The sequence below is a fragment of the Pinus tabuliformis genome, chromosome J, assembly GCF_031772625.1.
Source record: "Pinus tabuliformis cultivar Carrire ecotype Pingquan chromosome J, CPIR1, whole genome shotgun sequence".
Taxonomy (NCBI): Eukaryota; Viridiplantae; Streptophyta; class Pinopsida; order Pinales; family Pinaceae; genus Pinus; species Pinus tabuliformis.
The window spans coordinates 1,461,587,357-1,461,605,153 of record NC_142295.1 but is presented as its reverse complement, the minus strand read 5'-3'; the positions used below and the strand labels follow the sequence as shown (position 1 = coordinate 1,461,605,153).

General features: G+C 34.8%; 1 protein-coding gene across 1 annotated transcript; it reads right to left on the bottom strand.

Annotated features, from left to right (window-relative positions):
• Nucleotides 1-6,721: 6,721 nt before the first annotated feature.
• On the bottom strand, nt 6,722-11,265 carry LOC149232876 (uncharacterized). The gene is made up of 3 exons (XM_089379532.1): nt 10,377-11,265; nt 7,473-8,016; nt 6,722-7,355 (listed from the first exon to the last, which is right to left on the bottom strand). Exons 1-3 carry the CDS (start codon nt 10,818-10,820, stop codon nt 7,048-7,050), a joined length of 1,296 nt encoding a protein of 431 aa, XP_089235658.1. The 5' UTR covers nt 10,821-11,265; the 3' UTR covers nt 6,722-7,047.
• Between the last annotated feature and the right edge of the window lie 6,532 nt (nt 11,266-17,797).

Genomic DNA, 17,797 nt, shown 5'->3' with positions numbered 1-17,797 from the left:
CCTATTTCCTATAAGCATTGATTTCTCAACATGGTATCAGAGCTAAGGCGGAAGAAGGTTGAGGATCACTTTGTTGGCTATCATTTGAAGAAGGGAAAATTAGTCTTTGAAAAGGTTACTCCCTCTATGGCAAGTTATTTGAAGATGGGTCTCAATATCATGAAAGTTGCAGGAAGCTGGATTGGAAGGGTCATCTACAATCTATTTAGGAAAGTCAAGAGTGAAGGATCTCTTGGATGCCCTTATAGGTACTCTTGATGATGATAATGCATGAATCATTGATAGTGGAGCCTCAAGACATATGACGGGAGAAAGTGGACAACTTCATACTCTATCAATGGAGCCATCATCACGTGTAGTGGAGCTCAGAGACAACAACAATTATGTAGTCAGGGACCTTGGATCTACATCATTGAAGCGGGAAAGTGGAGCAAAGCTACACCTCAATAACATACTCTATGTAACAGGTTTGAAAAATGATTTACATTCCATTTCTTGTTTAGAAGATAAAGGAGATAGGGTCGCTTTTGTAGATGCTAAAGTTTTGGGTTGGGGAAAGGATTCAAGTATTGAAAAGGCAACGGTTATTGGAGTTCGTGAAGGAAGACTATATAAAGTTATAACACCATCTCCTCAAGCCCCAGTTCACATGGAAATCAACCCTATTAAACTTTGGCATAGAAAATATGGACATACTTATTACAAGATAATACCCTCTCTTAGTCAAATGGTAAAGGGCATCCCCAACATCAAGGGAGATCATGAAGGAGTGTGCAAGGGATGTGCTTTAGGAAATACTACTAGGAAACCTTTTACAATCAGTGATACAAGGTCTAAGGAGATATTAGACCTCATCATTCTGATGTGTGTGGGCCCATGTCTAATAAATCTCTTGGAGGCCATATTTACCGTGACCTTCATTGATGATCACTCTAGAAATACATGACTTTATCTTCTCAAAACAAAGGAAGAAGTATTTGAATAGTTCAAGGAATATAGATCTGAAGTTGAGACCTTAACCGAAAGAAAGATAAAGATTTTGAGATCCGGCAATGGAGGGGAATACATTTCAAAAGAATTGATTGCATATTGTATAGAAGTAGGTATTAAGAGGAAGCTCATTGTTCCCTACAACCCCGAGCATAATGGAGTTGTAGAAAGGAAAAATATAACTAGTGAAGAATGCATAAGGACAATGATATTTGATCAAGATCTACCAAAACTTCTATGGGGAGAAGCAACAATGACAACAATATATATGAAAAATAGAAGTCCTCATAGAATCCTTGATAACATAACACCGTTAGAAGTATTCACAGGGAAGAAGCCATGTGTAGACCATCTCTGAATCTTTGGGTGTCCCACATACATCCATGTTCCAAAAGACAAGCGAAAGAAGTTGGACTCTACAAGCATAAAAGGAATCTTCGTTGGCTATAACCTTTCATCAAAGGCTTATAGAATCTACATCAAGGAAGGAAGACAAATTGAAGTTAGCAGGGATGTTATATTTGATGAAAACCATGCCTACAAAAGATCTAAGGATATACCAATTGAATTTGATGAAGAAGATGTACCACTATTTGAAGAAGAAGAGCATCATGACAAGGCACCTACAAACCAAGAAGAAGAAGAAGGACCAAGTGAGCCTATTCAACCTATAATCATTCCCGAAATGAAGAAGAGGCCAAATTGGTTAAAAGCTACACTTGAAGATGCCGAAGGACATGGAGCAACTAAAGGATCTTTTAGAGAAAGCAAAAGACCGAAGAGATATTCAGGATATGAAACGTACATGACAAAATTAAGAAGCATAACCTATAGCTTTGAAGAAGCCACTCATCAAGAAGATTGAAAGAAGGCGATGTTGGAAGAATATCAATCCATCATGAACAATGGGGTTTGGGAAATCGTTCCTAAATCAAGTGACAAATTGGTTGTCATCTCCAAATGAATTTACAAAATCAAACATGCCGTTGATGGAACATAGACAAATAGAAAGCTAGATTTGTCGCAAGGGGTTTCCCACAAAAGCAAGGAATAAACTATGACGAAACCTTTGCTCCTATTGCCAGGTATACTACTATAAGATCTTTGGTTTCGCTAGCTGCTACTATGGGATGGAATATCCATCAAATGGATGTCGAAACAACATTTCTAAATGGAACCATTGATGAAGAAGTATACATTGAACAACCAGCAGGCTTTGAAATAAATTACATGCATACATATGCTTTCAGACTCGAGAAAGCTCTATATGGCTTGAAGCAAGCTCCTAGGGCTTGGTATGCAAGAATGGATGCATATGTCTTAAGGATTGGGTTCATCAAAATTTTTGCCGATGCAAGCCTCTACATCAAGATAATGAAGAATGAACTTGCCATTATACTACTATATGCGGATGATTTGTTTATTACAGGTGTGGAATGTAGAATTCTAGAATGCAAGAAAATGTTGGCAACAAAATTTGAAATGAAAGATTTGGGACTCATGCATTATTACTTGGGCTTGGAAGTCTGGAAGAAACCTAATGAGATATATCTTGGTCAAGGGAAGTACACTATCAAGATGTTACAAAAGTTTGGTATGATGGATTCCAAGCCTATGACCACTAATCTCAAGAAGTTGAGAAGCTTCGACTCTTGTCTCGTCGATCCTATTACCTATCATAAGTTGGTGGGTTCTCTGATGTACTTAGTAAATACGAGACCTGATATATGTTTTGATGGAAATGTTCTTAGTCAATTTCAGTTGGAGCCTCGTCATGACCATTGGATAGCTGTTAAGCATATCTTGAGATACCTATGTGGCAAAATACATCACTGCCTAAAGTATGATGGAAAGGAGGTAAAGTTAACAAGTTTTACCGATTTCGATTGTGGTGGTAGTGAGAGTGATGGAAGGAGCGCTGCTGGTGGGGATGTTTCAGTTTGGGATCTGCAATGATTTCATGGATGAGTAGAAAACAAGATCCTGTTACATTAAGTAGTGCTGAAGTGGAATATGTTGCTGCATGTGAAGTAGGAAAATAAGTTGTTTGGTTAAGAAAACTCTTGTCAGATTTGTTTCGAAAGCCTTTGGATCCTACCACAATAAATTGTGATAATCAAAGCAACATTAAGATGTTTGAAGACCCCGTATGCCATGCAAGGACGAAGCATATCAACAACAAGCACCAATACATGAGGATTTTGGTACAAGATGGGGTCGTGAAGCTACAATATATTATGACAAGATGAATAGGTAGCTAATGTGTTGACAAAATCTCTTCCGAATAAGAAGTTTGAATATTTTAGAAGCATGCTTGGATTGGTTGATGTTACAAATTTAGTTGATAGGGAGAAATGAAGCATCCTATGGAAATATGTTTGGGAGGACATATGGACGACATATGTGTTGATGTCTAGATCTCAAAGTAGGGAGGGTGGCATTGGTCATGGAGCTCTGACCTTGGATACACACCTAGATCCCTATGTTGGTGATAGAGCTTAAAAGTCTGATGGTACCTAGAGTGGCTAAAGCTTGAATTCACTTTAGTCCCACCTGATTAGAGTACCCTGGTCATGTATCTAATGTGTAGCACTGTGTGTACTAAACTCTTCGTCATTCATATTAATTCGAGATCTTCCATGTACCTTTATATGTATGTAATTATGAATACCTCCCTAGTTAAGAGGGAGTGTACACCCTATCAATCTCAATAGAGACGGTGGGATTGAGGTCCGCGTGAGTTGGATACCCCTGCTCACTCAAAACTGCAGCCTCCAAGCTAACCCTCCTACCCTAACCACCTTAGCCACCTTTATTCCTTAATCCGCATCTACTTCCCTTAATAATATTAAAGCTAGTAAGTTAATTAAAATATATTAATTTTAGTCCGCTTGGGGTAGCTCAATTGGCAATGACCCTATAAATGAAGTCTCACCAAACCGGAGGTCTTGGGTTCAAGTCTTGTGTTATCCCTCGATCAGGGTGAGAAGTTAGACATGATAAAGATGTAGTCCTACCAAACTTATATATATATATATATATATATATATATATAAATAAAAATTAATTAAAAATATTTGAAGAGCATATAAAACATATTAATCAACATTTCATCAATTTATTAAACTAAAACAAGATAAAAGACATTAATTCAAATATATTTCATCAATTATTAAATATATTAACATATTATATTGGTTATTTATAGATATTAATATATTTAATAGATTAAGGCATTTGAATTAATATTTATATAAAAACATTATAATCAAAATTTTAATTTAATTTAATCAAATTAATAAAACAATACTATAACATTAATAAATAAAAAAATTTAAGGTTGCATTTTATTAGTTTTCATCTCTCACTGTTGGCTCATTCTACAAATCACTCTCTATTTATTACTCCATTTCTCTCATGGTACTCCTTGACCTTTGTCCTGACGATGAGTTTGGGTATAGACTCGAAACGTTGACATTCAAAAATGACTACTGTAGAATTTCCAACATCTCAGATTCAAAATCAACCCCACAAAAATCTGCAAACCCTAATGTAACTAGTGTCGGTCTTCATAATTGTACTTGTCAAAATGAATTTTATTATTAAAGAAAATGACTTATTAAAGCATGTGTTTCATGCATGGGACAATGTTTTATAGGTCAAAGCCTCCATTGAAGGGTTCTATGGTTTCTCATATGTCAATAGAGTCGTTGTCAATTTTTATTATACCCTTATTGGGCTTTTGTATCATATAAAAAGAAATATTTTTGAGTCAAAAAGGTTTATTTGTCACCTCCACACCAAGTCGGCCCTATCTCCATGAAGTCGACCTACATTAGGGCTATTCGACTCAGCGAAAAGGCTATATATAGAGAAGCAGTTCGATCTATTTCGAGCACTCACTCATCAAGTTCAATCTACAAGGAAGAGAAGCAAAAAAAGAGAGTGAAGTAGTTGGAGAAGGACGAAAGAAGTTGGGAAAACCTAAATCAAGTTCTTGGGCTATCTATCTCTCACACGTGTGAAGTTTTTGGGCAGTTGCTGGGGTCAAAATTCTGAATCTCCTACAAGTCCAAAATTTTGAAGCTGGAGGCCGAAAATTTGTTGTTGGGGGTTGCAATTCTGAATTGTAGCTACTATTGGAAAGCTATCACTTAGAGACTTTGACAGGGATCATCTATTGGAAGGGAGGGCTTACTTGGTGGTTAGAAGAGCTCTTTGTCTAGGTCTTAGAGGTCTTGGATTGTCTCATCTTCATTTGAATCTACTAGTGAAAGAGTTGGACTAGGTTTTCCCCTTGAAGGGGTTTTGCCCTAGGTGAGTGCCTACATCTTATGTCTCTTATTCTTGTGGTCTTCATATACATATAGTTTGGTAATTGCTCGATGAAAGATAAAATAATAAAGAAGTAAAAAAAGCCAACAAAATTCACAAATAATTATCAAAAAAGAGGAATCAAACCCTAATTCCTATAAGCATTAATTTCTCAACAATAAAACATTTGATAATTCAATTATAAAGGCTAAAAACATCTTCATAATAATAAAGCATATCCTATGTAAGGATCATGAAGTTTCAAGCAACAATTTCACAATTCCTTTATGGAAAGCTAGCTAATTCATTTATGATAGAATGGATATGAGAGTGAATATTAAATAAAATAGATATGAGAATAGATATTAAAAGTATAATAGAAAAGAAACACCAATTACACATAACTAGTACCAAGTAGCAAAACCAATTTGCAAAGTTAAGTTCACATATAAAGAAAACAATTTGAAAATTATAAAACAAGACTAATGCCAAATAACAATTTGACAATTACAAAACAAGATTAGTACCAAACAACAAAATCAATTTACAAAACTAAGTGCATATATAGAAAGCAATGTGACAGATATAAGTAATGGAAAAAACAAACATAAGCTCATAAGCACTTGTTAAAACCTCAAAAATTTTAATATCGAGAAAGCAACGTGACAATTAAAATTAACATTAAAGAGAATGATAACAATAATAATTATTTATTTAATATTAAATGATGACATTTTTTATATAATGCTCATATTATAGTACACATGCCATGTCATTAGAGTATAGATTGATATAATGAGAGTTGTACAAATTGTACACGTTATTTTTACATATTTTTTTCAAATTTAAAATTATTTTTTAATTAAAAAATTAAATCCATAAAATTGTCTATTCAATACTTTACACCAATGAGAAAATAGAGTTTTTGAATTTAATTACAAACCATTTGTGTTTATGGTACATGGTAATTAATATATTATTTTTTAAATTATTTATATTTATTGTACATAGTAATTAGTGATATAGTACATAGTAATTAATAATAGAGTACACAAAAGTCAATCTTGCCATCATTACACAATAAGAGGAGAGACAATCATATTGGAAATAAATAGAAATAAATTTTATTTAAAAATAATAAATTTAATTTCATAATGTTAAACTTTGGATAGATTTTAAAATTTTTTAATCAAAGAAAAACTAATAGCAAGTCAATGAAAAACTGAATACGTTACATGCTGCCAGGGGCCAGTATAATAATCAAATAAAATGAAATCCAGTATACTGGTGCGAGAATGTTGATAGACGTAAAATATATATATAATAATTTTATGATAATGGTAGAGAAGCATTTTGTGATAATGGTAGAGAATGACATTAAGGAGAAAAAAAATGACAAAATAAGAGCAAGCTGCACTTATAATAAACCAACCTCCAGAGTTAGGAGAATTATATGATAGATATTCATTTTGAAAAATTGTATATTGCAAATTTGTCCACACATAGCATTGGTTACATCTAATCTACCACTGATAATGAAAACACTAAATTACTGTTCCATCACAACCTGCACTCCAATTCTGACTATTGGAAATGAAAAGCTCTAACTTTTTTACAAAAGAAATTTGTGTTATATAATTACCTGCCAGCTTTAGAGGAGAGCTGTATATTCCATAAAGTTTCAGTTTGATTGAAATTCGCATATGAATATACAATAATTACAGTATGTGCAGTATATTAACTTCAAATTAGCTTGCGAGAAGCATCACACCAAGCATCATAACAGTTCTGTAAATTGGGCCAGTCAGAAACTGAAAAAGTGTAGTCATGAAGCCAATTGGCAAGAACCACCTCTTGATCCAGCCTTGATAAGCTTGATATTGTCTTTTCAAGCACTCTCTCTACTTCTGCCTTCTCTGAGGCAGACAGAACTGGAGTATCAACTCCATTCATAGCATAGCACAACAGAGGCAACCATAGGATAAGTGATTTGAACCTTGCCTGGTCTGACATATCATAATCGTCCTTTGCCATCTCTTTGAACAACAGAGCTGCAAAACAAGTAGATTCATGATAATCCTAAAGATGCAACTGCCATTCATAATTTCTTTGAACAATGAACTATCACAGAGATGGGCCATGAAAAAAATCATTGATTAACATCCTACCTGAAATCTTGACCAGAGATCCTTGGACACGAGGATGTGCAGATATTGAAAAAGCAGCCAAGTTAGTTGCTGTGCTCCACTGCAAAAACGCTTCTTCCATGGCCGAACACATCCCTAATTTGTTTGTTATCCACAACAACTCTTGTGCTAGTTTTTCTGCCAAAATACTATTATTGTTGGCCATCACAAGCTGGGATTGTGAAGTAGGCAATGCCGCTGTAGATTGGGGCTGCAACAGATTTGTTAAAGAACCCTGAAGGTTTTCAAAAGATGGCATCAATTGAGAATAGAGAGGGATCATGCGAATCAATCTCCATGGCCAGCTAGATGTCTCTACATCTTTCTGTTTTCTTTGCATACAATAAAGTGACGAATTTAACAGCTTCAGGGTACGAGCAAAACCAAGAGAAAGAGCCTTACGATTAATCTCTTGCAGTGAAGGTCCTCCATGTTTTGCATTTTCTTCTATTATTTTGTCAGCCAAATCGCGAGCAAACTCATATTTCCTCGAGGTAACAGGTATATCATTCACCAATGTTAAAACCTGCATAAAACCCAACTGCATCAACATACAAAGCACCTCAATCCTAAACAATTTGTTACCCCCTCAGCATTCCAAAAAGGGCACTCTGAAGTGGCCAGGCCCTTTAGTTTTGCAGTAAGCATATATACAGTGACAGCACGAAGATAATGGCCAAACTTCAAAGTAGCTCAATATGTAAAGATTGCCGGTATAATATTGAGTCACATCCCACCCAAGGATAGCTAAACAAAGCCAATGAAGACTATCACAGACATTCACACTCATCCGAAACCGCCACTTCAATTTGAAGCCAACCGTTAGAATGGAAACTGTAGATGAATGACTAGTCAAACTATAATGCATTCAATGAAATTGTAGGACTGGACAAGTTGAACATTTCCAAACAGTAGCTCACATACATTCGTGCCTGTGGTTCCATGACTGCCTCTTCGGCCACTTAAGTTTGGTTGAATTGCAGAAAGGCTTTCTGCATTCACAGTTTAATCTATTGGCTCCAACAAGATTTCCATGGTCACATTCCACAGCAGTTAGCAGCAAAACGGATATCATATTTGAAGACATTAAAATGATTCAAAGGAGAGTGGTTGAAAAGTGCACCCATTAAGTTGAACAGCAGGGTGAAATTTTTGTCATTCAAAACGAAGGCAGTACATCTAGAACCTTGTAGATTTTCATAGCCATAAATACATGGTCCTAGCCAAAAAAATTCATGATTCGAGACATAATTGATGAGCTATGCAAAATTTCAACTGCAGTCGGAGAGTCGCCGCCTTAAAATGTAGGTTTCTAAGTGTCACTATTGTTATCTTGAATTTAAATTTCACATATAAGACATTTCCATTGAAGGTATTGTGTGGTTTTATCCCTGTTGCAAACCCTAATGGAGAAAACTCCTTTCCAATGCCACTAAAACCAAAAACTATATTTGGAAGCTGCAGAACCGCCTAGAAAGCAATTAGCGTCATTCAAGATTAACGAAGTACTGTATTCGCCCTCTTCATTCAAATTCACAACTCGAAACAACCTCTTACCCATGAATATGGATCCTCAAACCAAAAGATGAAACCAGGGTTTTTGGCAAAATAAAAAGACCAAACCAGGCTTTTTTGCGAAGATGTCCTGGTGCCGAATAGCGTAAGTTTTTCATTTCAATTGTTTGTGGACCAAACCAGGGTCTTCGGCAAGGTGCCCAATAGCATTAGTTCTTCATTCCCATTGCTTGTTAATAGTCTGCATAGGGGACAGAGACACCGAGGTAGAGATGGGATTGGAAACGGAGTGCTGTATTCCCCCTCTTCTTTCAAATTCACAACTTGAAACCTCCTCTTACCCATGGATATGAATCCTCAAACCAAAAGATCAAACCAGGGTTTCTGGCAAACCAAAAGACAAAACCAGGCCTTTTGGCGAGGTGCCCTGGTGCCAAATAGCATAGTTTTCTTCATTTCAATTGCTGGTAGCCCAAACCAGGATCTTTGGCAAGGTGCCTAATAGCATTAGGTCTTCTGATCCAATATCATTAATTTTTCATTCCTATTGCTTGTTAATAGGCTTGATACGGGACAGAGACACCGAGTTAGACAAGGGCTTGAAATCCAATATCATTAAATTTTCATTCCTATTGCTTGTTAATATGCTAGATATGGGACAGAGACACCAAGTTAGACCAACGTCTTCAGATCCAATTTCATAAAATTTTCATTCCAATTGCTTGTTAATAGACTTGATATGGGATAGAGACACCAAGGAAGAGATGAAATTGGAAACCTCTTATACATGGATATGGATCTTTAACCAAAAGGCAAGAGACCAAGGTCTTCAGATCCAATATCATTAATTTTTCATTCCTCTTAACTTCTTGATAGATATCAAACACCTAACCGGAGATGGATTAGAAGCTACTATCATTATTTTTTCAGTCCTCTAACTCCTTAATAGACATCAAACACATAGGCGGAGATGGATTAGAAACCACTATGAACTAATTTAAAAACCAGGTTTTTGGCAGGGTGTTCACAATCATTAATTTTCCATTTTAATAACTCGTTAGTAGACTTAAGACACAAAGGTAAGGATGAAATTATAGAGCAACCAGGCAAGGTACTCACCATCATCAGTTTTTCATCCCAATAACTTGGATACATGGATTAAGATGCTCGAATTAGAAGCCACCATAAACCAATTCCGAAACAGGGGCTAAATTTACGCTGCGAAGATCAGGATAGTATGCTATCCAAGACCAGCTTGGTCGTGGATTCTTAACCAAAGATCACAATTAATAATAAAAGCCAAGATTCCCTAAAACATGCCAACTGTTTGCTACAATTTGTTAGAGAAATCCGTATCAAGGGAGTCCATACCTGTGTAAGAGCTCTGCCAATGGCTTTTCCCGAGGGGCCACCGAAACTAGAGTCGATATCATCATGCTCTGAACTGGGCAGCGCAGGAGCCGAGGGGACAATGCTTTCCAAGCAGCCCGAAGAAGGTAAGGGAGAGGGAAAAAAATCCAGAAGCAGTCTCACACACCACGCAGAGAGCCAAAGTATGAGCATAAGCAGATACCTGATCAGCTCGAACACATTCCATTTCTCGCCTTCCATTTTGCCTATGCTGCTATTCATCGATATTGATGGCGATGAAGACGAGAAAGAAGAAGATGAAGATGGAGGTTCTGTAATCATTAACATTCTTGTAGCCATGTTGAATAGTGAACCAACAGCTGAATTAGGAATTAAAGGCTTCGTTTCTTTCGTTTCCTTTGCTTCCTTCGCCTTCTTACGCTTTAAGAAACCAAACTTCCCCATCCCTGGTAATAAATTAATTAAATTTCTTCTGAAAATGGCGAGAACCTTTTCTGCCGCGTACACACCTCCCAGACTGCAAAAAAATTCACGCTGTCAACTTCTTCTTCTCCAACGTCTGCTCTGCAGCATCATAATTTGGCTCTTTCTCTGCGAGGTGGCTCTGAGCTTCACGACTTGTGGCAATTTAAAGGGATCAAGTGCTTACATATTACAACGCACAAATGGATACCGAATTCCATGGAATCCACCACACCTTTCCAATAACAAAAAACGTTAGGATCCCATGGAATCCACGATACCATTGTATAATCTGCAGGGAAGTCAAGAAATTGTGGCGATATGGAAGCCAGAGGGAATTCCGTATAAAACAGAACTTCATGTTATAGATTTTTTGGGGTTACTATAGTCAACAACGAATGGTGCCATTTCTCAGGTCTGAAATCTAATTCTCAACTCCTCATGTCCATCAGTTTCGGGATGTGATAACCCTAGTATATTCTAAATTAGATCCATGATTTATATTCTAAAGTACATCCATGATTTAATTTACTAAGTAGTGACAGATTTTTGAAAAATAATTATATTTTTTAAAAATAGATTCAGGTATTTAATGTTGTGTAAATACCATCAAAATTTCAGGTGTTTATATGTTTATATATATATAAATAAAATAAGGTGTTTGTTTTTTTGTTATATGATGTAAATTTTTAATTTGAATTTTTTTTTTTTTTATTCTTTTAACTAATGGTGCCATTTCTCAGCTCTGAAATCTAATTCTCAACTCCTAATGTCCATTAGTTTCGGGATGTGATAACCCTACTATATTCTAAAGTAGATCCATGATTTAATTTACTAAGTAGTGACAGATTTTTGAAAGATAATTATATTTTTTAAAAATAGATTCAGTTATTTAATGTTATGTAAATATCATCAAAATTTCATGTGTTTATATGTTTTTTTTTTATATATATATATAAAATAAGGGTTTTAATTATTATTATTATTATTATTATATGATGTAAATTTTTAATTTGTAAATAGTTTTTTTTACCATAAGATGTGTTAATATTATGGATTATAAATACTATATGCCCAATATAATATGGGTTGATATGGCATTTTTTAATTAGTTAATTTGAGATAAATTAATTAAAAAAGCATAATAAATTTAGAGCTAAATCTTAATCCTTGACGTGTGAATGCTATTATTGTACGAAGATGCCCTCTCTAACCTAGTATACAAGGGATTTTGTAATTTTGACTTGGTCAAAATACATCAGATAAAAATAAAAATAAATAAAAAGATTAATGCAATGTAATGTAAACATTTTGACTCCTTCAAAATAAAATAAAAATAACACTATGTTAAATAAAAATTCTAATTTATTACTATTTTTAATTAATTTTTGTTGGGTAGTTAAGGTAAACTTGACTTGGTCAAGTTACTAGGGGTTTTTGAGCTCCAAGTTTATGAGAACCCATAATATTACCCATGGCATTAATTTGGAATATAACCTATTTAAAGGGGTATTAAACTAGTGTAGATCAATATTAACTTTGGATTTACCAAACCTCGAGAGGGATCAAATATCTTGAGATGAGAATATCTTAAGATGCAGACTGGTTTGATCTCTCAATTGTTGGTAGATCTAGACTAGATGGATCTAGACTAGTATTTTTTTAAATAGGTTAAATTAGCTAATGCTATATTTAATAATGTATGCATTATATTATATTATATTATTACATATTGTTTTATTATTACTAATTAAATGTAATTTAAATAATTGTAATAATATTATTTTTATTTTATTTTAATATAGTTTTATAATATATTTATGGCATTTTGGTTAGAATCTCGAAATACAATTTCAACACTGTGATTTCTTGTTGTTTACCAGACTAGAACCATCTTAATACCAGATCTATGAAGTGTTGAGAGGGATCAAATCTTTGGAGGTGCAAACCTATTTTTTGAGTGCAAAACTTGAGGAAAGGTTTGCACCTCGAGAGATTTGATCCCTCTCGGCGCTTGATAGATCCGGTGTTAAGAGGGATCTAGGTTGGTTTTAGTTGTGTGCGGTCATCCAAAATTTGTTGAACATCTAATTATTTTGATAATTTTAAATAGGCTAAATATGTCCAAGATTAATTTGGTCAATTTAGTTTAAAATTTGTTTAGTTACCTCAGTGTGTTGAGACGAAAGACACTGTTAGTAACTTGAATGATGAAAAATGATGAAATGCAAAACTTGAGTGCAAAGTGTCAATGTAACAATTTTGATAGATAGAAAATGTGAATACTAAGAATATAGTCAATTACAAATAATCTTCATTGTAATCAATTTGAAACTATTTTTTTCCATTTTCTCATATCATATGATAAGAGTAGTTGGAATCATAGACCATGCAAATACTTAACTCGAGCTATTGTAGTAAACAACATACCTTGTCTCTGTTGCTCTCCAATATTAATAGTAGTTTTCTCCAAAGTCAATCATTGTGACCTATGGAGTTTTAAACCCCAAATAATTTTCAATGGTAGTTATTTTCTATTACGGCCTTTGAATGCAAAGTAATTAACAATGTTGAATGATGGAAAATGGGAATAATAAGAATGTATCCAATTATAAATAGTTTATAGTTTCAAGAAGCAAACATTTGGGGTAAGCAAACATTTTATTTAGGATGAAAATTCAAGTATTGTATTTATGGTTCAATATTTTTTATGTGCTTACACTGAGAGAGGGTCTGTATGTTTTGGGGGTGAGAAGGAGAGGCAAGGGGAGATAGAGATATAGATGGGGGGGGAGAGGGAAGAAGAGAGAGTCAAAGACATGGATGGAGGAAGAGATATAGATATGGAGAGAGAAATTTTAGAGAGAGAGAGATAGATATGGAGAGAGTGTGTGTATGTTTAGGGGTTGGGATAGAGAAGGAGAGACAATGGGAGATAAAGATATAGATGGAGGAGGTAGAGATGTGCTTACACTGAAATCAATGCACACTATTAATCTAATGACTTTGAAATTAATGTACATCATACATCTTGTTGCATCAAATCAGAAATCAACATCTACACTAAAATCAATGCATCTAGTGCAAAAATCAAATAGGATTAGAAATCAACATCTATACTAAAATCAATCCATCTAGTGCAAGCAATCAAATAGGATTAGAAATCAATATCTACACTGAAACCAATGCATCTAATGCAAGCAATCAAATATGAATAGAAATCAACATCTACGCTGAAATCAATGCATCTAGTGTAAGGTATTAAATAGGATTAGAAATCAATATCAACACTGAAACCAATGCATCTAATGCAAGCAATCAAATATGAGTAGAAATCAACATCTACGCTGAAATTAATGCATCTAGTGTAAGGTATTAAATATGATTAGAAATCAACATCTACACATAAATCAATGCTTCTAGTGCAAGCGATCAAATAGGATTAAAAATCAATATCTACAATGAAACCAATGCATCATGTGCAAGCAATCAAATAGGAGTAGAAATCAACATCGACATTGAAATCAATGCATCTAGTGTAAGATATTAAATATAATTATAAATCGACATCTACACTGAAATCAATGCATATAGTGCATGTGATCAAATAGGATTAGAAATCAACAACTGCATTGAAATCAATACATCTATTTTAGTGAAAATCTTAAATATTCATGACTTTCTAGATCTAACTTCTATGTATGTATTTGCCTCTGTGAGATTCTTTCTTCTTCCCTCTCTCTTCACCTTCCATTATGTGTCTATCCCCTCTCCTTCTCTCTCTTCTCCCCCCTCTCTCCCTCGTCTCACTCTATCTGCCTCTCCCTAACTTTCTCTATCTTTCTCTTCTTTCCTCCCCCCCCTGCGATCTATATGTATACGTCCCTCCATCTCTCCGTATTTGTCTCTCTATCTCAACCCCCTAAACATATGTCACACTCTCTCTCCATCTCTCTCCATCTCTCTCCATCTATATATATATATATATATATATATATATATATCCCATCTATATCTCTTCCTCCCTCTCTCTTCTACCCTCTCCCATGCCCCATCTATATCTCTATCTCCCATTGTCTCTCCTTCTCACCCCCAAAACATACACACACTCTCTCCATATCTATCTATCTCTCTCTCCCCCCTCTTCCTCTCCTTCTCTATCTCTGCCTTCTCTCCCTCTTCCTCTCCCTGAGTTCCATGGGCTTGCAAGATGATGTGTATTCATTGTGTTTGACACAAATTTAATATAAATCTTACTCAGCCTTATAAAAAAGGAAAAAAATTGTTTTGCATTCTTTCTTTTAATAGAAAATGTTTTTATAATTGAATAAAAAAGGTGGAAGTTAATTATATATGTTGATGATGGTGGTTAATATTATAACTGAATTTTATAAACTAGTACAACCACATTAAAAATATTAATGTGGTTGATATAGCCGAAGGCTCCATAAAGAACGAAGAACGTTTTACTAATGCATAAATGAATGTTATAAAGAAAGAAAGAAAGAAATTATTTTAATGTCCACGAGGCTAAAGATATATATGAGACAGATTGCTTCTTCATCTGCTTGATGTATTCGACCCTTTTTTGTGAAGCTTCAAAATAAATGCTCCCAGCTTCTCGACAAACCCCTCACTAAATAGATTATCCCAAGAGCTAGCTGCCAACATATCAGCATAATTTTCCCTGTTGTCTTTGAAGGCCTCATATTATAAAATGAAATGTTTTTCTATTTCTACTTTTCCGGAAGAACATAAAATGCATACTCTTTCCTCCCACACTTCTTTTGGCCTTTTCTAGCGCCCTGTTTCACAACAAAGTTGATGAGAATTAGTCGCAATAAGAATTTTGGCTCTCCAAGAGGTATTGACCTCTATGTAAGATTTTGGTTGATGATTATGAGTGGGATTAAACACTTCAATATAGTACTTTTTCTTTCTTCCTAACTCCTTATCCCAAGTACGCTTGTAGAACTTTTCCATAACAAAAGCTTTTATCTCTTTGCTGTTTATGGGACACGTGTTTAAGAAAATACCCCATTTACTAAACCATTTGTTATTTTGCTGCATCCAAGTATTTTTTCTCTTGCACAATCTATCATTAAAGACAACTTTAGGCCATCTACCCTCTTCCATTTGCTCAATTTGTTTTAAATACCTTATGACTCGTACCATAGCAATTGCTTCAATAGGAGCAGTCCCTCTTTCACTTAACAAGATAGAATAAGGAACTACACTTTTAATCTTGAATTTGTTTGTAATCAAACACTTCTGAATTTTCTCAAATTGTCACCACTGCATGTCAGATTTACTAATGGCACATAGTTCCCAACCATAGAGAATCACTAGAATCACTAGAAGCCCAAAAAGAGTTTAAGTGGTTTTCCAGTCCCATAACTCTACCTCTCTACACCTATTTTGAAAAGCATAAAATGCTTTCCAACCCCCCAAAGTTCTTTTCTTTCTACAACCATTCCAGCTTAGATTTTTGTTGAAGTCAATTCCAAGATATTTGTAATCCACAACTTCTTCCAGAATGTTTCCTTCAAAGTAGAACTTATGTTGGTTATGTTTTCTTTTCTTAGAGAAAACCACTACTTTTGTTTTGATGATATTGACTTGCATCCCAACACTTCTACAAAAATGCTCAAGGGATAGTACGTGATCTTGCAAACCAAGAGTCGATTTAGCAATTAGAATAAGGTCATTTGCATACAAAATAAGCCTTATAACAAACTTTCCCAAATAGATACCATCACCCCCTTGCGAATTTAACCACTCCTCAAGCTTGTCGATATATAAACCAAAAAGGGTAGGAGACAGTGGGCAACCTTACTTGACACAGATATCGCTTCTGAAACCTTCAGAAATGCCCGTTGAAGTTCTAATTTTGACTTTCACCTCTTCATACAACCTATGCACAACTACTCTCAAATGTTTAGGAACCCTAAGTTCCTCCATTATGTGCTAAAGCTTATCCCTAGGAACCGAGTCAAACGCTTTTATGAAATCAACAAAGCAACAAAATACTTCCTTTTTCTCCCAAACTTTTTCAATGATTTGTCTTAAAGTTATACAATGATCAACTGTGGAATGTTTTGGTCTAAATCTTGCTTGCCCTTTAGCATGCTTATCTCTTTCTTCTGTCCACTTGCTAATTTGTTTTCTAGAATGCTTCCAAATAGCTTTGCAAACAAAGGGTTTATCATGATGGTCCTATAAATAGAGGGATTATTGATGTCACCTCTCTTGAAAAGAGGTATTGCCAGACTAGTTTTCCAATCTGTGGGGAGCCCCTATTGTATGATTTTGTTGAAATTTTTTTAATGTGAGGTGCAAGAATTTTTGAGCCCCACTTTAGATATTTTGTTTGGATTTCAGCTAAGTCTTTTGCTTTTCCAACACTCAACTTCTTGATACCCATCTATACCTCTTGCACCATGAAGACTTCAGTATCAATGTTGACCAAGGGGGGAGGGTCACCTTGGGATCTTGCTCATAGAGTTGTCTTGCACAGTCACACCATTTAGAAGATGTAATACTATTTCCAATTTGTATCTTTTTCGATTGGAGCTCCTTCCAAAATAATTTGGGATTATTTTTCCCAAGGAAGATTAGTTCTTCCCTCCTTGAAACCATGAAATCAACCTTTTTCTTGCTCAATAACTGCTTGTAAGCTTTGAGCTTTATGTTATCCTTGTTTTACTCTTTCCACATTCTCCTTGCCTTTTTGCATTCCTCGTCAAACCAATCATTAACTAGAAAGCAATTTGTTTCCAACTTCTTAATTTTTTCTCTTTTGCACTTTGCAAGCGCGCATTGAATTAAATGTTAAGTCCCTACAATACTAGTGATTCCCCCATTACTATTGTCATTGTAGCCCTTATTGTTATTGTTGTGCCCCTATTGTCCCCATATTGTTATTATTGTGCCCCATAGAAGCCCACTATTGTTATTGT